General features: G+C 52.9%; 1 protein-coding gene across 1 annotated transcript; it reads right to left on the bottom strand.

The window, feature by feature from the left end:
* Positions 1–1727: 1727 nt before the first annotated feature.
* Positions 1728–21245, bottom strand: STRIP1 (striatin interacting protein 1). Its single transcript, XM_074935997.1, has 21 exons — positions 21112–21245; positions 19386–19455; positions 17702–17776; positions 16891–17025; positions 15658–15778; positions 14327–14395; positions 13105–13211; positions 12323–12450; positions 10154–10336; positions 9707–9924; positions 9104–9169; positions 8796–8859; positions 8206–8277; positions 7626–7700; positions 7053–7150; positions 6011–6137; positions 5807–5907; positions 5109–5175; positions 4561–4665; positions 4112–4316; positions 1728–3312 (listed from the first exon to the last, which is right to left on the bottom strand). The coding sequence occupies exons 1-21, from the start codon at positions 21229–21231 to the stop codon at positions 3065–3067; spliced, it is 2454 nt and encodes an 817-aa protein (XP_074792098.1). The 5' UTR covers positions 21232–21245; the 3' UTR covers positions 1728–3064.
* Positions 21246–25083: the final 3838 nt, after the last annotated feature.

A 25083-nucleotide genomic window follows, 5' to 3' on the forward strand; every position in this document is an offset into this window, starting at 1 on the left:
GGCTCTGATCTCAGGAGGTGCCGCGGTACCACATGGGACATGCAGGCTGAGCATGGGAGGAGCTGTGGGGTCTGCAGTGATTTCTCTGGCCGGGGGGTGTAGAAGATACCCGATATGGTCCATCATGCCGTACAGAGACTACCCACCTGCTTTAAAACCCTACCTTTCCACATCCATTCCTCCCTCCCATCAAGAGGGCTCTGGCCCGAGGGCAAAGCAGAATTCCATTTTCGCTGGCAGCTCAAGCCGGGCTGCGAAACTGATTCTGTCCGTTTCGCCAACAGCAAAACATTCAGGAAGCCTGCGCTGGCCAACACCTCCCCGGCCGCTGCCCGAGCCAGAAACGACGTCTCCCCGCACGGCCCCCAACCGCAGCAGAGATAGTGGGAGCAGGAAGGGGCTGGTCCGTGACTGCAGCAGCCATATGCTGGAAGATCCAGGAAAGGGAGTGGGACTGCATCAGAGGGGCTCTGAAGACAGAGCCTGGTTCAGGTATAACCAAAACCTCAAAGCACCAGCAGCCACATTCACGAGCACCGCGGCTTCCCTCCTCCCCATCTTTTTAACCCCTGTTTAGTTCCTTGCTCTAGCCTGCCTCAGTCATGCGGCTGGTACAGGAAGCAGGCCAAGGAGGCAGAGGCAGGCAATTGGCAGCCCTGCGAGCCCCCATAGCACTGACAGCAGGAGACGAGTTTCACACCGTAAACTGCTGGCTAACAGTGAACTTGCGTCAATGGCAGCCACAGCACCACAGGACTACAAGGGGAGCTAGCCCATGGGTCCTGACAAGGTGGGAGAGTGCCCCGCAGTCTAGCCACTCTCAGGGCCTCATGCCCACAAATGGCCCACACAAGCCTTCCCCTGCTTCCCTTAGGAGGCCCCTCCACGGGCTTATAGGTTTCCCATGTAAGCAGATTTCCCACACTTGCTTTCACCCTATTCCTCTTCGTTGTCAGATGTGGGCGGTCATGCCTACTGGCTGGAGTGAGAGTCACACCTAGTGGTTAGTACAGGAGTTGGGAGCCAGGAATAGGAGCCCAGGGTCAGAACTGGATAAGGCAAAGCAGGAGCAGGGCTGGGTCCAAGGCAGGAGCAGGGCTGGGCACAAGTGCGCCCAGAAGCTATCACAGCTGTGGGCGAATGCTTTGAGAAGCAACCAAACAGCTGCTGGGTTTAAGAGCTGGTCTGCTGACTCTTGCCACCAGTCAGGCAGGGTAGTCAATGAGGCAGCCCACTGCAGGCCAGCTGTGTTCGGCAGGTTCCCCAGAGCTGGCTCTACTGCAGGCCCTGATCCTTGACATTAGCTAAGCACCTTTAAGACACCAGCCCACTGGCCACCTAACCCTCCTCATCACTGGGGATACGTAGTCCCCACCCCAGCTTCAGTGGTCACTTAGCCCAGCGATGCTCCTTGCCTCCCTTGTCTGTCAATCTCTCCAGCCCCCTGATCACCCACGCTGGTCAGAACTACCATTTTATCCAGCCATGGACCCAGCAAGACAGGGCACATCCCACCAGAGCCATGTAGAGAGGGATCAATAACTCATCCCCACCCTTTGTGACCCAAACCGTCTAATGTCTGCCCTTGTCCCCACCTCACCCGCTCTGCTAGTACCTGGCTGTGGCCGTGGCTGGCGTGCATGGGGATCGGCTGTATGAACAGACCCAGTGGCGAGCCGAGTACACTGGAAACTCTGCCTGGCTCAGGGTAATTGGCAAAGGAGAAAAACCTTGTGTGTCTAAGAGGGGCTAAGGGTGGAGCAGCCACAGCTGCAAGCTAGGAAGGAGCAGGTTGGTCCAGCTGGCTGAACAGCCAGACATCCATTGCGGGCACAGCTACCAAGATAGGCTGGCCAACAGAGCCTTGGGCCCAAGGCCCGATGGAAGAAGGGGAGACTGGGCCTCAAGAGAAGAAAAGGCCCAATTGGGGAAGGTGGATCGGGACCTGCTGGATATCTACAGGGAGGAGCCCCAAACCTAGCTCAAGTCAAGTCCAAGCGCGACAGATTGTTTAATGCAGAGTCACAAAGACATTAAAAACCTGGCATTTGGAGTTACACAGGAGGAATGGTTACAGGGCTATTTATAGATATGTACAGCTCCCCTGCGCCACCCAGCGGGGTGAGGCGGGAGAGCAGCCCAGCTCCACTTCCACCATGTCCCCTGCGTCCTAGCATCAGCCGCCTCGCTGCTAGGGGTCTTTTCTGCTATGCCCAGCCCTGGCATTGGCGAGAGCACACGCTGCTGCTACCCCTCTCTCCACCTACCTCTTCCACACACTAGGTGGCGGCACCAAGCCTGCTGCTCCCCACACCCTCTTCCCGAGCCCCTATGCCCCCCACACCTCTGCCTTAACTGGGGCTGCTTTCCCCTCCTCTGTCCAGGGAAGGAGGGTAGGAAATGGCAGTGAGAAAAGGCAGGTGGCTAGAGTGATGCCATGCCCCTGGGTGAATCATCCTCGGTGGGGACTGAACCCGGGACTTGTGGTTCTAAAAGCAGGAGCTTCTGCAGCCAGAGCAGAGACCCCCGGTCAGTTGGCCAAAGCTGTTGCAGGCTCAGCCACCACTAGAGGGGGGATAGAGCACCACACTGCGTGGGCAGGAGTGACTGGTTTGGGACCATAACCGGCAGCCACATCCAACCCCCGGCACTGAGACAGAGCATAGAGCCCAGAGCCCTGTCTGAGCCAAGCAGAGGGGCCAAGGAACATGCTTCCCTCGGATGGGATTGGACTCTAGTGTCTTGGGGATGATGGAGGGGCTCTGTCCTCCCCCCAGACCCCTCACTGAACAGCCTGGAAGCCAAGCGACCCAGGAACGGCAGCGGCTGTCGGGTCCCCGCAAAGGCCCGTGGCTGGTGCTGCTGTGTCCTTGGGCAGGTGGGATGAAGCCAGGTGGCCACCTGGAGGAGGAGGGAGGAACACCTGTTCCAGGCAGCCTAAGCCACACCTGGAACATGCCTTCAGCAGATGAGGAAGAGGAGCTCGGCCATTCCCGGCACCGCCCCTTTGGCAACTTAGCCCCAGCTCTGAGTCTCTGCCGGGCCCCCTAGTGTCACACAGGCATTATTGCAGCAGTTCTTCCCAAGAGATAGGTCTGGAGAAGACTTCCCTTTCTAGCCACAGGTCATAGTTCATCTGGAAATCCTCCGGCAGCTCTACCCTCTGGCCCAGCACGCTCTGTAAACAGTTATCCACGGGCAGGAAGTCGGGGTTGCTGTGCGCCCGGTCGTAGCGCCGGGAGTTGAAGCGCTCGATGCTGGCTCGCAGGGCGCACTCCTCCGCCTGGAAGTCCCAGGGGCGTGCATCCAGATCTAGGGCAGAAGGGAGAGGACATTAGGCCTAGATAGCCAGGGAAAGGTGGCCTCCTGGTCTGACCTTGCCTACCCTCTCCTCCCTTGGACAGGCAGATGCCCCTGCCCAGTCCATACCCGTGAGTCAGGAGTGTCAAAAGAGGAAAAGCCCCTTTCATTGGGAACCCCACGATCAGGGCTCCCAATGCCCAGGCTTCAGCCGTCACCAGTGGGAGTCAGGGAGGGAACTGGGCAGTTAGGTGTTTTATGGCTTTTGCCAAGAGGGGATACTGGGCTAAGCGCACCACTGAGCTGCTCCCATATTGCAGTTGGGATGGCACCTCCCCATAAGGGGCGGTTGGTACAGCTGCCCTGGGGAGCGAGTTCCTACAGCTGCCGGTTCCTGATAGCTGCCGGATAGAAACAGCAGCGGCTCAACCACAGCTGCTAGGTCCAATGCCCCTGCCCACATCTTCAGGGTGGAGATGAAGCCTGCAGTGCTCCACCTTCACCCACCCATGCCATTCTCCCAGCATACAATGCTCCATCTTTGTCCAGGCAGCTGCCCTCATCTGTAATATGGAGGGACAGCCGCCTGGAGACTGCAGGTCCCAGCATGCAATGTTTCGCCTCCCCCTGGAGTATTAAAGACCTGTTCTGTTTTATGCCAATTAGCGATGCCCTTTGGGCTCCTGGCCAGGTGCCAGCCTGGCCTGCTATTGGGCAAAGTGAGCAGATGCCCCCTGGGATAAGCACTCCCACTGGGCTCGACCCAACCCTGAGGCAGCAGGCACATGAGAGGCCCCGGGGCGGGAGGTACCATTTCCATAGGCCCAGTCATCGTTGAGCCGGTGCCGCACTTTCTGGTAGATCGCGGACATGGTCTTCATGTTGCTTTTCCTCCACTGCCGTCCCAGGTACTTGGTCTGCACCTTGAGCAGCTTTAGGACGTAGAGCTGCATCATGGCTTGCTTCACCTTCAGGGCTCGTTTCAGGATGGGAGCCGACTTGAACACCACCAGCATCTAGGAGGCACACCGGTCACACCACGCCGGGGGGCACCTGCTCCCTCAGCACGCACGTGGCTAACGCTGTGCCAGGCACATGTCCACTGAGCCCATCCACACACATCCCTGGCACCGGGACAAGGCCTGGATCAAAGACTCACCCCACACTCCACTTATAGAGATTTTTAAGAGCCTTACACAGCCCCCACCCACACAGGTCTCTGCACCTTGTGGTCCCCACACCCAGTGGACTCCCACTCACCATGGTCCTGGAGTGCTTCCACTTTGTCAGCTTGTTCAATATCCTCAGGAGGTTTATACAGGAGAACAGGTTCCGCCAGCAAAACTGATTGTTGTCCCCGGCTTCCTACAGGGAGAGGAGAGCCGGGTGGGAGGGTGAGCAGCCAGCTTGGGGGTGTGCCACGCAGGGATGGGCAGGGCTCCCTGTGGGAGGAGGCTCATGCTGAACAGGGCCAACCTGAAGGACAGGATTCCCTTCCCACCCAACGCTCCCCTAGCGCTAACTGGAGCCCAGTCACATGTGCAGGGAGCTGATCTCCAGAAAGCCTGGGTTGTCACAGCAAGGCAAGGAGCCCAGCACTGCCCCAGTCCTCTGAGCAGCAGCCTGCCCTGGGGGAGGAGCGGATCCTGCTGGGTGCTTACAGGCCTGCTCCCATCTGCTAGGCCTCCCAGTGCTGCAGAGAACTCTCCTGGTTTGCCCTACAGCCCCCCTCTGCTCTGGCCCCAGCAAGGAAAGGACTTGACAACCAGGAGGGAGGCAGGCCCATGGGTATCCTGCAGGGCACTCACCAGACTCTCTGCCGTCAGCTCCGGCAGCTCGTGCACCACGCAGTAAGGGTAATCCAAGACCGAGATGCTAGAAGGAGAAGAGAGGGCCTCAGCCTCTCCTACTTGCTGATGCACAGCCCCAGCCTTGCGTGGGGAGATATCTGTCGAGACCCCTGCAACGCTTGGGGCAGCTTCCTGAAGGATCCCATGCTGGGGACAGCTGACAACATCCATTTACTGAGAATGGGTCCCGCTGCCTGGGCCACAACCGAGGGGGGATGTTGCTGGGGATTCAGGCAGCATGGAAGGGAGCCTGACAGGAGAGATTAGAGAACAGCTCCCTTCCTGTGGGCCCCACGGCAGGAGCAGCGCTTGGGGAGGGAGAGCAGGTGCTGGGTACCCCATTGTGGGTGCAGTGTTGGGAGTCCGCAAAGCACCCCACAACCCACTCAGTACCTCATGCTGGGCTGCTGATTGGGGGGGACGGGACACCAGGTACCGCATGGCAGTAATGGTGAGGGACCCCATCAGGTACCCCACAAGGTACTTGGGTACCCCACTGCAGGGCCAGGGATGGGGGCCCTCAAGGTGCCCCACAACCCACTCGAGTAGCTCGCTGCAGGGTTAGTGATGCTAGGGGGCACCCCACTGTGCAGCGATCCCACCCCATGACAGCTGCAGGGTCAGCGAAGGGCCCTGGGCCCCGGGCCCCCCGTTACCTGTTCTTGGCAGTGATGTAGGACATGATGTTCTGATTGAAGAATTTCAGGATGAGTGGGATGCAGTTGGCAAACACCAGGTGCTGGGCCATGTACTCAAACTAAGAGCAAAGATAAGGGAGGCAGGTAAGTGAGCAGATCTGAGCTCCCCTCCCCCCCGGTGCTGCATGCTCCCCCAGTGTGCGGGGGGTCCCCCAGGTTTACCTGATAAACGTGATTCAGCTTGAAGTGTTTGAGCAGCAGGAGCAGCACAGCAGAAATGGCTTTGACGATGATCTCTTTGTGCCGGTTCACGTCCACGCCCAGCTTCATGCTCTGCAGCACCGTGGTCCTGGAGGACAAAGCCCCAACCTCAGCCCCCTGTCTCAGGGAGGGGGTAACCGATCCCCAGGAGAGGGGATGGCCAGAGACAGCCAGACCATAACCCCGCCAAGGGAATACAGCCCACAGCCAATTCCCCCTGCTCTCCCTCTCCACAGCCACCACTCCGTTGTCCCCTGAAGGCCTTTCCTGCATCTCCAACTCTCATGCTACCTTTAATTAATGAATAAGGTTTCCATGGTACGTTTTACCCCAAAGATCCCAAGGTGCCCAGCCAACAAACTCATTTCTGTGCCTAGTTTGGAGCCACTCCAGCCCACCGCTGAAATGCAGCCATCTCCGGGGCGGATGGCAGCAGCGGCTAACAGAACATGGGAATGTTCCACAACAGTTCAGGTGAGGACAAATCCCGTCTCGGATTGAAACCACAATTCAGACTGACACACCAGTTGGAATCAGGCCAGGACGCTGGGCTAACCCGCCCTGGAATCTGTACCAACATCTCAGCAGAAAGACAGCACCTCTGCGAGCACAATGCGCCCAGTGCTGCAAGTCATGACTCAGAGGGAAGGTGCCTCCTACAGTCACCAGCACCGCAACCTACACCATCTTGGGCATGAGCCAAAGATCTCCCCCTCCAAGCAAGGGTCAGGCCTAACCCTGCTTAGCGTGAGAGATCTGACAGGATCTAGGGAGTCTAGCTCCAGGCCATGACTTGCCCTCAGCACAGGAAACTGAGTCACCAGCCACAGTTCAGGTGCTGGCTTAGACTCCCCAGCTCCAGTACAACCAGCCAGGCCTTAAAGCGCTGCCATGCAAAGCCAGGAGGCGCCTTCTACCTACCGGAGACCTAGTCACCCCCATTATCTCACCCCCCATTCACCCCGTTGTGGGCTTCTCCAGGCCACCAGAGAAGGACACTCACGGCATCTCCTCCGGCAAGACGTCTGCGAGGATGTTAATGGAATCCGTCTTGGCTTTGGAAGTGGGGGCTGCGGCCAGCAGGATCTTCAGCAAGGCAATCTGTGGAGGGCATCCAAGAGCTGGGTGAGGGCAGGAAGGGCCTCTGAGGGCAGAGAACAGGGCTGGGGGTGCTGATGCAAAGGTGCTTAATGGCCCTCAATTCAGCACGTGGTGGGGAAAGGCGAGAAGATGCCACCAGGCGTCTGCCAATGAACACAGAGGGGGCACATACCAACGGGCAGGGGTGGGCTGAAGTCATGTGACTGGGGACATACGCACAAGCAGGGGCAATCAGGCACTTGTCAGGAGACAGTTCTAAAGCAGCAGAGGGCACAATCAAGCACACGCCAACGGACAGGGAAAGGAAGAGTGATCCGGTATGACTTGGCACCTACCAGTGGAAAGGGGATGAGATCATGGGATCGGGCCCACCCCAGTGTAAGTTTGGTGAGGAGAGCCCAGCTGTACTGGTCAAGGCGGGAGAGCGGGAAGGGATGGGGCTCGGCCTAGGATCAGTAGTGTGGCCACAACTCACCATGTACTGGGGCAGGCTGGGAAGGAGGCCCTGGTACAGGGTTTCCGTAGGAACTTGCTCCACTTCCTCTTCCCCCTAGTACAGAGATATGAGAACCTCACCCTGAGAACGTCTCCAGCCCTCGGCAGGTGGCCGATTTGGACTGGGGTGCAGGGGCCTGCCTGGCTCGTGGCTCTGCAGAACCAGACATGAGCACAACACGGCCTCCCAGGACAAGGGCCCAGCCCTCCCCTCCCCAAAGGACAGCCTAGCAGTCACACAGCAGGCTGCCACAAAGGGATCAGAGCTCGTGAGGGGGGAGGAACCTCCCCCCGGAGGTTACCCTTGAGCAAACCTCTCTGGCTAACTGAAGATGCAGCAGTGACAGGCTCCTGCATGCAGTCACCTCCTCAGGGGATACAGGATTGGCAGGGTCCCCGAGGACATCCACCCACCCAAAGGAACCCCAATCAGCAGCTCTGCAGGCCCCACAAGCAGCCCCCTGGCCTACTCCTCACCCTCCCCAAAGAGCCACTTTACGGATCTGCCTCCCTGCAACATGCGGACTCTCCAGAGAGGGGAGCACCCCTCTGGCACTCACCCCGGAGAGCGGGGAGCGCAGGTACTCCTCTTCCATCTGAACCTGAACCTCCGCAATCGACGTGTACTTGTGCTGTGCAGAGACAGAGCAGGGGAGGTTAATGCCACCGGCGCGGGGAGACTCCCGCAGTCCCTTCACTGACAGCACACACGCCACCAGCTGCAGCCCGCCCAGAAGGGAAGCCACAGACATGCTTGTGAAGGCAGGTGCCTGTAACATTTTATGACTATTACATGTTCTGTCCACCTGACTGTTATGTTGTTTGCTACCTGCTCTCAAGGGGTTCATTCCAACAGGAAAGCGAATGGACCTTTCTGGTAACCCTCCACTGACCACCACTGGATGGTCGTCACAGCAGGGGAAGGGGCTGACCTGGCTCAGGAGACCCAGGGCGGACAAGGGAACTTTGCAGGGGAGAAGAGAGCAGTCCTGGGAGAACAGGAGAGAGGGCAGGCTGGAGGCCTGGCACCTGGACGGGTTGCACAGTCTGGGAGGATCAAAGGTACAGCTGGCCCTCAACTGGCAGGAGGGGTTAGAGGCACCCGCACACACAGGCAGCGTCGAGGGGAGCCCGTGAGGGGGGCACTCACCAGTTTCAGGGTTCGGATGCTCTCGTGAATGGGCCTGGGCAGCCCCACCACCGTGTTCGTGTCACTAGAGAGAGGAAAGAGCCAGACTGACACGGAGGCTGAAAACACCCCCTCCTCCTGGTCAGAAAGGAGAGGATCCATTTCTCCTAGAGGGCAGAGAGCAGCCACCGAGCTGGGGAAAGAGCTTGTCCATCAAGCTGTCGCCTTGCCAGCGCATCATCACGAGGCCAAAGTCGGACGACCCACAAACTGGCTCTGCCCAGGACCCAGAGTTTGTACCTCCACGGCCTGGCTCTACTTTAACTCACCTCCCCAGCGTGTAGCCGATGAACTTGCTGCGGCTGGATTCCAGGAACATCTCGATGTCCTTCTCTCTGCGGGAAGGAGGAGACCACTTACCATGCAGTAAGGCCCAGGCCTTCCACCACTACCGTGGTGGAGAGCTCCCATGTAATTACAACTAGGAAGAACGAATCAGCCCAACAGAGCTCTCCTGGGTCAAGTGAGATTCAGAGACAGCAGACCTCCCGCCTCCACTCCAAAGTCCCACCCCAGGAGGGTCCCCACCCCTAGGTGAGCTCCAGAGAACAGCACTGCAGCCCATCTTGTCTCTAAGAAAACAGCCAGGCTGGGCTCCGTGTGGAACACGATAACCCATTGTTGCTCCAAGACAATGCCACCACCCTGGAGGCTCATAACACTGGGGTGGTTGATCTCAACAGCCTCACTGCTGGACAGTTCTGCGAGGGTCCTGTCTGTATCCTGAAGGATAGTGGTCTCCATCTGGGGAGCGGAAACCTGTCTCGCACTTTAACCATCACCCCTCAATGTTCATTAGACAAGCCGATGGCAGAACACTGCCAGGGGCCTGACACAAGGTCAGTCCTAGTGGTCCTGAGGTGACAACTCACCTGACCTTGGGAGCCCAGGGCAGCCCCTTTGGGCAGGCAAATCGGTCAGTGGGAGGGTGCTGGATGGGTGGAGGCATCACCTCGTCTCGTTCCAGGGGGAATGTCTCCCCCTCGAGGCTGCTGTCATCATCATTCTCCTCCTCTTCCTCACGGGAGTCATCAGCTTTGTAAGGGTCCCGCTCGTTGAAGGCATCGAGGTTGTCTTGCTTAATCAGAGCCTGGAACCAAGGGAGAAGGCAGCTGAGTGAGGAGCGGGTGAACGTCAGATCGAGAGACATGGGGAGACAATAACTCTGGGGTGCAAGTCACCCCAAGATCACACCTGACTCCCCAGCATGCCAAGGGCAAGAAGCTGGCTGCCCTGTGTTACCCTTGTTAATTTCACTGTCCCCTTGAGGGCAAGGTGACATTCCCTCCACGACTGATCTCGCCCAGATTCAGCCTCACCTTGTGTTCCCGCCGGCCCCGTTTCTGCTGCTGTTCGATCAGGTCGGAGGCGGACGCCGGTGGGGACGCAGCCCTCATGTTGCGGATCACTTTGATGCTGTCCTCTGGAAGCGACGGTAGGCCCAGTATCTCCCGTTTCTCGGCTTTCATGGCTTGGAGCTCCTCGAAGCCTCCCAGAGTGCACTGCAACACAGACGCCCCCCACACACCCGGGATTGTGACTGAGGCGACCGCATGGACAAGCACCCGCCGGACACACAGCATACAGGGTTCGCTCACTCGTCAGAGGTCCAAGCACCCAACGCCGCCTGGCAGAAAGTCCACGTGAACAGATCCCCGAGACAAAGAGCTCTGCCCATAAACCTTACGTATGGGGTCTGTTATTTAGGGTCTATCTAGGCTAGATCCTAGAACATCAGACACTGGACTGCTCAGTCTGAAGACAGCCGAAAAGCCAATGGACAGAAGGCACCGCTGGGGTTCTAGCTACAGGACAGCACAGATCTAGTGAAGTGAAGGGCGCACTTTCCTTTGGTCAAGAGGCCATTCAGGAAAGAGGAGTATGGTCTAGAGGTGGGAGCACAGCGCTGATAATCAGAAGCTCTAATCCCACTTCTCACACCATCTTCCCTCTATGACCATGAGCATCCAAAACACTTGGCACCTCAGGTCTCCCATCTGTAACGTGGGGATAACACTGGCGACAGGCCTCACCACACCGTGAGAGGATCTCTATGGTGCGCTCTGACTGTGAAAAGCGCAATGGGATTCTGCCCCAGGGGCCCTACCATTCTACCTTCTCTGAAGGAATGGAGGATCTGCTACAGGAACCCAGCAGTATTCAGCACAAGGGCAGCTGGGAGTTAAAGGCTCCAGGAAGTCAGCATAACCCTTGTTATTCATACACGGAAGGAGCTTTCAGCTTTGACAGCTGGCAATGTGTTTAGCAACACAGGGAGGGGGAATTTAACAGAAAATCGACCCTGTCAATAGCTCCCTGTAAACAGATTATGGAATTTCACCTGCTCCAAGCCACAACTTACACTGGGGACTGTCTACATTACAGACTGACACTGTGTTGATCTCACATACTGTTTGTGTCTAGCCAGTTATCAAGCAGTTACTCATTGCCAGGATGGTACAGGGACATGACCCTGACTGTGAGCAGAGCTGTCACACACTTGTTCCAATGGTTAATTACTCTCACTGTTAAAAATGTATGCCTTATTTTCAGTCTGAATTTGTCTAGCTTCAATTTCCAGCCATTGGATCCTATTAGACCTTTCTCTGGTAGATCAAAGACCCCATTATTAAATATTTGTTCCCCGGGGTTCTTACGGACTGTCATTAGGTCACCAATTAACCCTCTCTTTGTTAAGCTAAATAGATTGAGGTCCTTGAGTCTATCACTAGAAGACAGGTTTTCTAATGCTTTCATCATTCTCGTGGTTCTTCTCTGCACCCTCTGCAATTTATCCACATCCTGACTGAATTATGGGCACCACAACTGGACGCAGTATTTCAGCAGCGGTCGCTGAAATACCCAGATCCCAGAGATCATAAAGAGAGGTAAAATAACTTCTCTGCTCCCAGTCTGTTTATGCATCCAATGCTGCGTTAGCCCTTTGGGCCACAGCATTGCATGTTTACCTCATTGTCTATCTCAACCCCCAATCTTTCTCAGGGTCATTGCTTCCCGGGTCAGAGTCCCCCATACTGTCAGTATAACCTACGTTCTTTGTTTCTAGAGGAATACAGTTACATTTAACTGTATTAAAACACATATCTAGATCGCTCTGAATCAGGTGACCCGTTCTCTTCACTCTTTACCACTCCCCCAATTTGTGTGTCACTTGCAAACTTTATCAGTGATGATTTTATGTTTGCTTCCTGGCCAGGGATAGAAGTGTGAAATAGTATAGGGCCAGAACCAACCCCTGCAGGACCCCACTGGAAACACATCCACTCCACAACGATCCCCTGTTTACAATTACTCAGCTGCATCTCAGGGCGGATGTACCAAGTTTATCACAGGACAAGACAGTCAGGGCCCCTATCACTTGCTTCCAGCCAAGTCGGCCCCAGATGAGATGCCAAGGAACGAATCACTTGGATGATGGCTTTAGAAACCTTGTCCCAACTCCCCGGCTTAGGCCAGGGGATTCTTACCAGCGCCGTTTTCCAGAGCAGTAACAGCACCTTCTTCATAGGGAAGTGCGGGGCATGGCCGCTGCAGAATTTGGTCACCATTCCGAAGAGCATGACGGAAAACGGCTCGTTGTTATACAGCGGGGCCCCTGGAAGCAAACACACCCATGACAGCCCGGCTCGCCTGAAGAGCGCCCACCCTCCCATCACCACCTCACTCTCAGGGCAGAGCTCCAGCATGTTCCTAACCTCACCATTAAATCCCCTACATGCTCACCCCCGCCCTCATCCTCTCTCCAGCCAGCTCGTCTCCTCCCTTCTGAAGCCCAGGACCTACCCTATCTGCTTATAAATAATTCTGATGTTGGGCAAGGATGGCCCCAGAGACCAGACTCCACAGCAGAGGTACAGCACGGGCAATGAGAATGCTGGCTTCCTTTGCTTTGCCACCTCCGGTGTGGCTTAGCCGTGCCCCAGAGGAATCCTCCAATAACAGCAAAAGAATCCTGTCTCCATGGCCCATTCAGGCTTTGGCTGATTTGCCAAGACAGACAAGAAGAGCATTGGGATTGGATTCTGCAGAGTGGGCCCATGTTGCCTGGGAATTGGAATGGGACCCAGTAATTTGCTTCACACAGGCCACTGAACTGCTGTAAGAGGAGGACTGCTGGTCACTACCAAACGGGCCAGATTCGAACCACTACAGAGATTCCAGGCCCTGGCTCATCACCTTGCAGGGAACATTGCTGTAGTCTACCCACCCCACCATTACACACCCGGGACATTGCAGGGGAGGATCCTACCTAGCTCTGCTCGGAAAGTCTGCCTAATGGTCTTCCACTCAACCTTGTCTCCCTCAGCCTCCTGCCGGACAGTCTCTACGATCAGGTACATGATGTTCAGCAACACCCTGCAAACCACAGAGAGTCAGACAGTACCATGGGATGACTAAGGGGGGAGCAGGTCTCAGAGGAGCTGCCTATGACCTGCTGGCTCCAACAACACTTAGAAAGGCAGTCATGTTCTGCTCCCATTTGTCAACATCCCGCAGGAGGAACAGATCAGACTCAAGGGGACTAGAGCTAGATATCGGAGTTGGGGGTAAGAAACCCTCTGGAGGAGTGTTACCCAACTCGGGAGGTGGGGGTGGGGGGGGAGGGGGAAATCACGAGATGTTGAACATCTTATTACAATCTAAAGCAAAGAAACCCTCCCCCCCACCTCCCCCAACCCAGGTCCTTCAAGGTCATAGAGTTTAAGGCCAGAAGGGTCGCCATGATGATCAGTCTGACCAACTGTATATTACAGGCCACGGAACATCCCCCAGTCAGCCCCGCATCAAGCCAACAACCAGATTTAGACCAAAGCGTTACAGCCCTCAGAAGGCGAAACTATCGTGTGGCACGGGCAGAGAACAGGTCAAGGATCCCCTCTCTGGTGACACACAAACTAACCAATTATCTAGGCTCCACATCGGCATCACTGATACACTTTTTACTCTTCGTAAATAAAAGTGGGTCGTGAACATTTTTAACTTCAGATAACGGGTCACCAACCTGAAAAGACTGAGAAAGTGTGCTCCACTCCTCACCCCTTTGCCCCCCGTCTTTTGACCCCGTAGTAGTAATTCACTGTGTACATGGATTAGGAGATAGTCTGACCCTGTATGGCAAGCCCTACTGGTCCATCAGTCCAGTATCCAGCCTCCAGCAGCAGCCTGTGCTTGATCCTGCAGAGATGCTAACGAGCTTAGCATGTCTACAGTGCTTTTCGAGCCCAGAGCTCAACACACTTTAACAAAGGTGGGTGTCATTAGACCCATTTTATAGGTGGGGTAAATGAGGCACAAAGAGACCACAGGGAGTCAACACTCTGGAAATTGCGCCCGATCTCTAGCCCTCTCTGCGGGACTGCACACCTCTCAAAGAAGGAAACAAATCCCATAATGCACCTGCCAAAGCTCCTTTCTGAACCTCCAGGCCTTCAGCTTAGACCCTCACCAGCCTGTCCCCATCATTTACTCACCTCAAATCTGTGCTGTCGGCCAGGGAGATGGCGGGCTTCCTCACGGCACTGCTGCAGGCGGCGCTGTTACTGAGGGAGGAAAGAGACTCAGACCCTCAGATCAGGCTGCCCACATCTTCCCCTGGGAAAACGCAGCTTGGATGGTTTAACACCACCGTAAACAACCCATTAAACCACACAGGATCGCTGCTGCTGGACTCTCACACATGACTAGCATCTACGGATGCCAAACACTGGAAGCCTCCAAATCAAACTGGCGACGCAGGGAGCAAGCTCAGAGTCCCTGGGAAAGAATACGACTCTCTCCTAGGGGAAAACTAAATCACATTTAGTACTTGCTGCAGCTGCGTTTCTTAAACATCTCACTAAACCTCCCCCAGAACTTAGCCCCATTTCTCAGATGGGAAAACAGACACAGCAATGCAGTGATTTGCCCTAGGCCTCAAAGGGAGTCAGCATCAGAGCCAGGACTGGCATTCAGGAATTCCTGGCTCCCAGGCCTGCTCTCAGAAACCCCTCCCTCAAGTGCAAAGCTCTCCACTCCAGAGCCTGCTGCTGACGTGAAAGGGCTTCGTCCTTAGCGGATTCTCCCCCACAGGTGCCCATCAACAGTGGACTCGCAGTCTATGCTCAGGGCAGACCTAAGGCTGCACCAAACCTAACATGCTCGCTGGGTAAATGGACTAACCCCCGGGAAGAACCCTTCTCTCCAGAACGGGTGTCTGACCATGCATATACCTCCCTGCCCCTCTTCCCATTGCAGAATAAAAGTGTTCTGGAGAGCATGCAGGAAGAGATGACTCTTTGCAAACATAACTTTCATCATTGCGTGAGCACGCTTCCTTAGGATGGCAAGGGAAGTACAGCTCAAGGGACTGGAAATGGGACAAAGAGCCTTTCCACTACAGATCTCCAGTTCAAATCCAGCCCAGCTGCCACCAACTAACCACTGGTTGGAAGCGGGCGGGAATTCAGTTCCTAGTAGCCAAAACCCACCCCCACCGTTGGCAGCCTGAATACAGAGACCGAGGATTGACCGGACTGAGCTAGAGGCAGTATCTTCAGGACACGCGTGAAGCACCCTGGAACTTGCAAAACTCACTACTGCCTACATCGCCCCGGTCCTTGGAGCCAGAGCGCAATCCGACTCCCGCTGACGTCAACAGGAGCCTTCCCGCTGACTCCGACAGAAACTGGATTGGGAACAGAGAGCTGCTGGGAAGTGCACATCTTTCATACACTGGAAAAAGATCCAGGTGGAGCAGTTCACGCTCATGTTATCAAAACTCCTTTGGCAGAGCTTTTCATATCCCCGGCCCCATGGTACTTACTCAATCTCCATGTTCAGAAGCTCCACCAAAGCGTTGAAGGTCCCAACTTCCAGTAGCAAGAAAATGTTATATCGCATCCAGGCTTGAACTTCAGCCTCGGAGCCGCACTCTCCAAAGGTGCCTGTAAGAACGGTATTATTGGGTCACCTTTCCACCAAGAATCTCAGCGCACTTCACAGACATCGAAGCAAGCCTCAGAGAGCCCAGGTGAATCTGATCCACGGATTACAGACAGGAAGACAGGCACTGAGAGGGGAAGAGACTTGCTCCAGGTCTCAGGATAAAAAAAAAAATTAGTGGCTGAGCTGGGCGAAGAATCTAGATCACCCAACTCCCGTTCCAGTGCCCCATCTGCTGGGTTAGAAGTTGGACAAAAGCATTTAAGAGAAATATTTTTCCGTTGAAATGATCCACTTGGATTTAAAGATTTCCCCTGAAGCATTTGCAACCCAAACGTTGCCACACTGAGCTACTGCAGGGGAAGCAGGGGCCAGATTCTGGCCCCGGCCCATACGCGCTGATCTGATATAGGGACTGTAAAATGGACACAACCGCCAGAGGGAGGATTCCCCTTGCTGTGGCAGCTCTGTAAGGCTCAGGTGCATGGCCCCATGCTGCCCACAGCATAGGGGACAGGCCTGGGGGTAGGAGAGGGAGTAGGGATAGTGCTCAGCACCATGGCCATTCTGGCCTGTGGAGCATTCCACTGGCAGACAAAGGGAGACTGCTCCAGGCCCCCTAGCTGCTGTTAATTTGACTGGGGCCACATCAGCCCTTAGTGCAGGAAGAACGTGGGTATTGCAAAGGCGGTTTAAACAACATAATAATAATAATAATAAATAATAATAATAAATAAAAAATTATTAAGGCACCTTTGGAAAATACAACTCCGCAGCTTAAATCAACCTTCGCCCCAGACCCTCCTGGGCTACCCCTTATGTGCTGTACTTAAGAATCGAGCCCCTAAACAGGAACCCAACTAGAAATAAAGGTGAAAATGACTCATCGATTTCGCTGCCTGAGCCGAGTGAAACGCACAACAGGTAAGATGGCAGCAATCGTACCAAGTTAATTCAGATCTAACAGCTGCAGGTGTGACCAAGGACATGAGGAGGGAAGCTGGTATTAAACAGATGGTTTCTAACCTGCGTGCCCATGTAATAAAAATTCTACATAGAAAAGTTAACAGGGATTTCAGAACAGGACCAATTTTCTGCCGACATTGCAACGTACCTTGTGCAACGTAGAGGATGGCTCGGGCCACCTTGAGCCTCTTCTCCCTGGCAGTGACCTCCAGCCCATCGAGGAGCCGCATGGCATGGGTTCGATGCTGGTTGCTGTCCAGCTCGGTCCATTTTTTATCCAGCACTGAAAAGCCAAACACAGCTAGTTTTGTCAGAGATTGCTCCCCACAGCTGGAAGGGGATGTATATTTCTTCCCCTCTCCAAAAGCCAGGAAACTATGAACCAGTTACAGCTGCAATTCTTTCATAGGATGTAAAACAAATAGAGGAAAATTCAGAGCATTCAGCCTAAATGGAGCATCAATTTGGACGGGGTGTTCATCACAGCTGTGGGACAAGGCATAGGTATGTCTGATCATCAAGGGGCTAGGCGGAGGGAACTGTCTGCCTTCTAGTACAGCACAGAATTAATCAGACTCATCGGTCTGATTCCACATCAGCCGTGATCAGAAGCCAGTACTGTCAACGACCTTCATAAAACGAGATGGTTGTTCTTAATGGACAGACTTCCACATCTTACAGCACAGCAACATCTAGCACCAATTAACCACCTAGCACATTTTGATAGACTAAGTGCTGATTGGGCCATGGACACTAATCTACTCTTTCCCCTTCAGTTCACAGTGAGACACATTAGAAGGTGTCCTGTGAACACTGACAACATCTGTTAGCAAACACTACCTAAGGTAAACAAGGAATCAATGTACATGGCTGGTTCCTTCCTTCTGACACAGGGATAGGCGCACATCAATACTTCTGTCTCCTATTGTCTATGTTCTAAAGGTGACAACATCTCTTACCGTGGACCCTAAAATCTTCCTCAAAGCATTTTCGATTCAGCTGGAACTCCGGACCCTCCGTGTAGCTGTATAGTTCTGCCAAGAGAGCATCACTGGTGTCTGCTGGTTGCCAATTTCATTTCTGCATCCAACCAGAAAACACCTACCAAAAACTAAACAGTTCTCAGCTGTGAAACCAAGGAGCCCACGGACTTCATTTCAGTCATATCACACTTAATGTTTATTGGAATCTGTGGTCATTAGAATCTGTATGGTTTTACTTGTCACCTGGGAATTGCTACTATGGGTTATTTCTACACATACTAATTATATTAATTTTTAATTTTTTTAAAAAAGATTTCTCATCACTGAAGTTTTCTACACTTAGGGCCCATTGTTTTCAGTTTTTATTTTATTTAATTTTTCCAGGCAATTTATCAGTGTTTATTACCACAGCAACAAAAACAGGTGAAAAATCAGTGCAAAAAATATTAGTAATTTTTCTGGGTAAATATCAGGGTTTATTTTGGCGGACAGAAAGACGGGGGGAAAACTATTCAGTAGATTAATGCTTTGAATTCCGTTCATCAATGTGGTTTGCTGTAAAACTAAAACAGAACTCAAAACACAGTGCCACCGCTGAGGAAAAAAACAATACACCTCTAATCCCGAAATAAAACTTTTCATTTGAATAAACAGTTTACTGTTGTAGACTTAGAACTATTCGCCTATAAATATTTACATTTAATAATTGGGCCACACTATTTGCAGCGCATACACTCAACTCCATCCTTTCTCCTGTTTTTTTTCTTTTTTTTTTTAAACTTTCGAATTCTTCCTTCTGTCCTGAAACGTATTCTGATACAGATTTTCGTTTTCTTCCTATTTTAGTGTGTCAAAACTTTAAACTGCTATCTGCTAACAACTTGAAATGTGTACGTGGTGGGCGTGAGATTCAACAGTACATACCGATGCGCATACACTTCAGAGTTTGCATGCGTGCCTGCCTGTTTGTTTATTGTGTGCATCTTCTAGACTAATACATAGTCTTACTTCAACAGGCAGCTTTGCATATACACACAAATTATTATATTATCATAATACATACATCTCACGCAATGTATTGTATTTGCCTAATAAAACAAGTTATTTTTTATATATGTGAATGATACAAAAGTAGGGTGAAAATCAGAAAAAAAATGAATACTTTTTGTAAAAACTGGACATTTTTCAGTAAAAATCGGTTTAAACTGAAAACAAAGTGGCTTATGTATTCTCAAACGCTCAAAACATAAAAGATCTCAGAACAATGTTTTATATAAGTGAAATTAAATAGAAATTATTTTTGGTATTTAAAATATTATTTCTAGTGAAAAAAGTTTATCTGGATGTAAATTTCTCAAGTATTTGGGATCCAAACACTACATCCACTAGCATGAGAACTGAAGTCTGAAACTGACAAGCAAGTCAAGTGAAACTGATTAGCCTGGTTGTCCAACATGGGAAATACAAAAAAAAAAAAAAAAAAAAGCAGGGTATATGGCAAAAATTAGTTAATTAAAACTAACAGAATTGTAACAAAGCGTTATTAAGCTAAAAACAGGCATATGAAAAATACATTATTTTTGAGTTGATAGTGTTCTTTTACTGACCAGTGAGCAAAAAAACAATACGTTTAAACCTAATGGTTAAATTATTTCCTTACCCGACAGCTCTGCAGACCATCTATCTGTGTCTGCATATTCAAACTCCAAGTCTGGGGATTCGGAATAGCCCTGATGGCAGAAGGAAAACAGTTTTAATGAGTCACTATTCAGTAATAAGAAAAGGAGTACTTGTGGCACCTTAGAGACTAACAAATTTATTTGAGCATAAGCTTTCGTGAACTACAGCTCACTTCATCGGATGCATCCGATGAAGTGAGCTGTAGTTCACGAAAGCTTACGCTCAAATAAATTGGTTAGTCTCTAAGGTGCCACAAGTACTCCTTTTCTTTTTGCGAATACAGACTAACATGGCTGCTACTCTGAAACCTATTCAGAAAAACAAATTCACTCTCCACAGCTTTCAAAATTCATCCAGTTGCAAGTTTGGTACAGTATTTTCAGTCTAACAGATATGAAATTTACCAGCACATCAACAGTATCAAGGTAACCCACTAAAATGCCTTCTGTATTTTGAATGGGTGTAATATTCAACATTTCTTATTCCTACCCAATTGTGTAATGTTGCTCTGTGCTGTTGAAAAATCATGTTCCATTGAGTTGTATTTCAGCGGTGAGTGACCCCTGTTTGTATACAGCCTATAAAGCATTCTGGGATCCTTTGAAGGGAAAGGCACTATGTAAAATTTTATATATCCACATGCTTATTTAATCCTAAAATTGGAGCAGACTAGTCTGGACCAGGGAGCTCTCAGATCTAGTCAATTTAGAATAAATGTGAACCACTCTGAAGTCTGGGATGCTACCACAGTCCAAATCCTCACCCTCACCTTTAAGTACTCACAGAATACAAAAAATAACTAAGTAAGTAAGTAAATACAGAGTAGAAGCAATATTACTGACGCTGGAAAAAGATCAAGACTGCAACAAGATGCAGTAGCTTTAAAAGAAATGAACATAAGTCATCAACATGCTCTCTTCGCTAAGCTTTATATGAATCTTGTGCCATCTGCTATCAGAGGATAGGATGCACCACCTTTGGAAAAGCAACAAGGAGTCCGGTGGCACCTTAGAGACGAACAGATGTATTTGGGCATAAGCTTTCGGGGCGGGGGGGGACACACTTCTTCAGATTCACCTTTGGGACTGGGATCAAATGAAACAGCAGCACCCATGTCCTCATCTTAAGGCAGAGAGCCTCACCCCGTTTATCACGGTGGGCTCTCCGGGTCACCTGGGCCGCATCCACGCAATGTGCCTCCGACCTGTCGGCCCCGAGGACGTGACCTGGGGGGCCGGTGTGCTGACGGGGCCGCCCGCGGGCGGGGGAGCGGCTCTGGCCGGGGAGCAGGGGCGCCAAGGCGCGGGCCGACACGGAACCCCCCGCCCCGCTTCGACACCGGTCAGCCCCCGCCGGCCTGGCGCCCAGACACCGCGCCGAGGGGCGCTTTGCCTGTATGTCCACAGCCAGACCCGCCGAGTGGCCGGGCCCCAGGCAGGACCCGACTCCCCCCCCCCCCGCAGGACCGGGGCCCCAGGGACCCACATACCAGGGGAAGGGGGCTGGACCCGGTTCCGGGACCCCCCGCCCCATAGGGGTGGGTCAGACCCCCCGACACCCAGAAGGGGGAGGGGTCTGCTCCATTTGGACCCGGTACCCAACCGCCCCGCCCACAAGACCCCGCCCATTCGGAGCCGGAACCGGAGCCGGAACCGGAGCGACCCCGGCGGACCGAGGAGGGAGCAGGGCCGCGGCCGCGCTCTCACCTCCGAGTCCTTGCGCTGGTTGCGGTTGAACTCGCGGCCCTTCCCCGCCGGCAGCAGCCCGCCCCGCTGCTTGTTGTTCACGATCAGCGGCCCCGGCCCGCCGCCGCCGCCCGGCTCCATCGCCGCCCGCCCCGGGCCCCGCCGCTCTCTCGCGAGAGGCGCGCGCGCGCTCCCTTCTCGCGAGATCGGCGGCCCGGGAGGGCGAGGGGTCGAGGCGGCCATGTGCGGTGTGGCGTGCAGTGAGGGGGCGGCCCGGGCGGCCATGGCGGGTGTGTCATTCAGCTAAGAGGCGGCCGACGCGTGGGTCGCTTGAGGCAGCCATGTTAGGAGTGGCGGGAGCTGCACCAATCTGCCTTTTCAGTGCCTGCGCTGGCTGCTGGGGGGGGGGGGGGGCTGCTGGCTTGTCCCCCCATGGTCTTGCCCTAGGGCACCTCTGGGGCTAGAGCTGCCATCACATCAGCATCCAGCAGAGCCAACCCCTCCCCCTTCAAAAGCCGCAAATCAACCCCGGACGCCTGGGTCCTGCTCCCAGGCCGAGGGGGGAGGCCCACGGGGGAGAGGGCCCTACAGCCCAGCACCCTTCCGGCTGGGGTGCCCTCCGCCCTCAGGCAAGAGGCGCCCGCCGCTGGATCTTCAAACCAGAGCTGTGCCAACCCCGCACTTCCGCGCGCCACACCACAGCCTCCTGGGCGTCTCACCAAGCCGCAGGGCACGCCGGCCCCGCCCTGGCCCCGAGCAAACGCGAGGCAGCCTCAAGCCAGTTCCTGGATAAATGCCGCAACCCCCAGCCAGGCCAGGCCCAGCATCGTACTTCTCGAGCTCCAAAAATCACACGCCCTTAGCTGGTGCGAGAAATACATCTTTTATCCTCTGGGATGGCCACCCACCTACTCAGTCCTGCAGCCGGCTCGTATCTTTCACCAGGCCCCTGCAGACTCGAACAACGGTGCTTTCACGTGAGGGACCTGGAGTCCACTCAAGAGAGCAACAGCTACCCCAGGTACGCAAGGGGAGAATCAAACCCACTGACTTCAGACCACGGCCTCCTCTTGGTCAGTGCTGACACCCCTTGCCTTTGAGGGACCTCACAGACACAGCTTAAGGTTGGAGGTGGCTGCGGGTGGCATTTGTTTTCCTTGACACCAGTTCTACCCTTCCCTCCTAGCTTTTAAACAGCTTTGATCACCCTCCAAAAGGTTGACATGACCACGATTTTCTCTCCCTCTCCCTTTTCCCAGGCATCAGCTGCATTTGTTCATGCTAGCGAAGTTGGAGGTGGCTTTCATACCAAACAGCTTCCCAAGAGCCTTGGGGAGGGAATCATTACAATGACATTAAGACCAGACTGCACACCAGTCATTGCATCACCTGCTCACTTCCCCTCACACTCACTGCCCTGTCGGGTGGTTTATCGTTACCTTTTGGTTAGATCGGTGCTTCCCACACGATGATCCGCACGGGTAAAGCGTCCATCCCTCTGGAAACTTGATGCTAGTTGCAGCTCGGTCCAGAATTCTTTCAGGCTGTCCGGAGGCCTATTTTGAACCAAGCTCACAGACCCCTCTCCCCATGCTGTGTGGCAGCTGCTGCATTGCCTGTGCATGGGGGATGCTGCTTTAGTTCAAATTCAATACTAGGTGTGCATATCACCCCCAAATTCCCAGTGCCCCTCTCTAGAGCCGCTGCAGTGTCTATGGGATACAGTGGCTATTTACACCTCTGCACATGTATTTGTTCCCCCTCCCTGTTTATGCAGCACTGGATCATTTACCGGGACTGAACCAGGAGCACGTCTGTTACCTCAGTGCCAGGAGCACTCAAACCTAGTATAGCCACTGGAAAGGTACAAAGCCACTGTGTTAGCCTGCATTATACTTAGACTGACACTAGCCTGCACAAGTCCTCAGTCTCCAGGCAGTCAGGTGCTCTGTTGCCTGCTTGGCTGAGACTCTGCTATGAGGAGTGGTGGGTTGGGAACTCAAGGGAAGGGAGTTTTTTTCCCTTTATTTATTCAATCATTTCTACAAGCTCCATTTCATTTAATGGACTGTAGTTGAATTAAGTGCCCCTCTGGCTCGAGATCACTCTAGGCTCCTGCAAGGGGCCTGAGCCAGGCTCAGAGTAAGGATGTTCCTCTGGGCCTCTCCATATAGCCCAGCTACTTCACTCCTACCCGTCCGTATCATTATTCCTGTTTTACAGATGGGGCAACTGAGACACAGAAAGAAGTGACTTGCCCTGGGTCACCAGCAGGCCAGTGGCAGAGCTGAGATTAAAAAGAAGGTCTCCCGAGTCCCATCCTATGGAAGTAATTTCCTGTGTAACCTTTAACTCCTGCCAACCATCTGTCTGATTAACCCAGTGACTTAGTCCTAGGAGAGGGGAACTCCAATTGCACCGCATTGGTTTGGAGCAGTGGCCGTGGGAGTAGGAATGTCTACTCACCACAGGAAGCAGCTTTGCACACGAATGCAAGGCAGCTTCCAAGAACAACAAGCAGTTGCAACAGCAAAAGGTTCAGGTGCAGACAGGGCTTTAAGTTGCCGTAAGTGATCCATCTATAAGCAGCCTTGGTTTGGTTCAATATAGTTTTAGAGGACACATGCATTGCTGAAGTTAACATTTTAAAGCCTAAACTCCTACCCTTTTTAAAAGGTTGCATTAGGATGCCCATATTTTCATCATGGAAAATGAGCTATTAGTACCAGCAGGCCAGACTAACGCAGGGCCCTGTGGTTCTCAGCATCCCACTCTGACCCCACACAGCAAAATTCATTGCAGTAGGCATGATGGTGAAACTGACAAAACTGTTATTCTCTGAAATCACCAGAACAGGATTCTTGTCAGTTTCAATACCCTACAACCTCACAAGAACAGAGCAGACAGAGAGGAGGCCTGGCAGTGCAGACATGTGACTGCAACAGAGGTTCATGAAGGGCTCCTTAGATTTCAAACAGGACTGCAGTGAATTATCTCATTAGAGATTGAGAGATATATACTTTGAGACAGTACAGTCTTAACCTGTTAACACTTTAGCATTGTCTATGCACAGATCTCAGTGCTTTACAGAGGGTAAAAGTTATCCCTGCTGTACAGCAGGTAAACTGAGGCACGTTAAGTACCAGACCTAAGAATACAAACCAGATCACCCATCCCACTTTTTCTCCCCTAGCACATTGCCCCTCTGTACATTGCTCTTAGGCAAAAGAGGTCCAGGGAGTTGGTTAGATTTGTAGATTAATTTGAACTGTTCTATGTAAGACAAGACCAGGGAGAAAGGAAGTTTTGAGATTTTGAACCCATTGTCTTCAGGGAGCACCAAAATGAGGGACTGATTAGCACTTCGGCATCTCAAATCCATACAGCACCCACTGAAAGCAGCCGAGCAGAAAGGACCCCAGGGAAGTTCAGGGAGGCTGGTCATCAGCGATGGGTTCATAGAAAGTGACAGCTCAGTCCTCACCCATGTGACAGTACTGCAAAGCACGGGGCTTTTAGGCATCTCAAGAAAGATCTTAAAGGGACACTCAGGTTAAATACAAAACTAGATGGCAGTGGGTCAAAGGCAGAGCTAAACAGCAGATTCCCTTGGGGGCCGGGGGGAGAAGGAGAAGATGATAACCTCAAAAGGAGGCCGGTTTTAATTTGCTGGCCATGGTAATGAGCCCAATATACAGGATGTTAAAAATTCTTATGTGGTATTATAACAAAGCCCAATGACAGATCCTCTCTCACTGGTGCTAATCTACATACACAGAAGAGTTCCACGGTGTTTTCATGAATCTAGCAACTGTAGAGGGAGAGATTTTTAGGTCTATGGGTGACGAGCTGACATCTACAAGGACATGACCAGTTAATTACTGCAGTCACATGCCACCATCTAAGGTGTCATAAGTGAGGTGCACCACAATTTGTTTGTGTGGTCTGTGATTTTAAGTGGACAAGTAGCTCTGTTCTTGTGCCTTCAGTAAT

Source organism: Natator depressus, chromosome 21 (assembly GCF_965152275.1).
Source record: "Natator depressus isolate rNatDep1 chromosome 21, rNatDep2.hap1, whole genome shotgun sequence".
Lineage (NCBI taxonomy): Eukaryota > Metazoa > Chordata > Testudines > Cheloniidae > Natator > Natator depressus.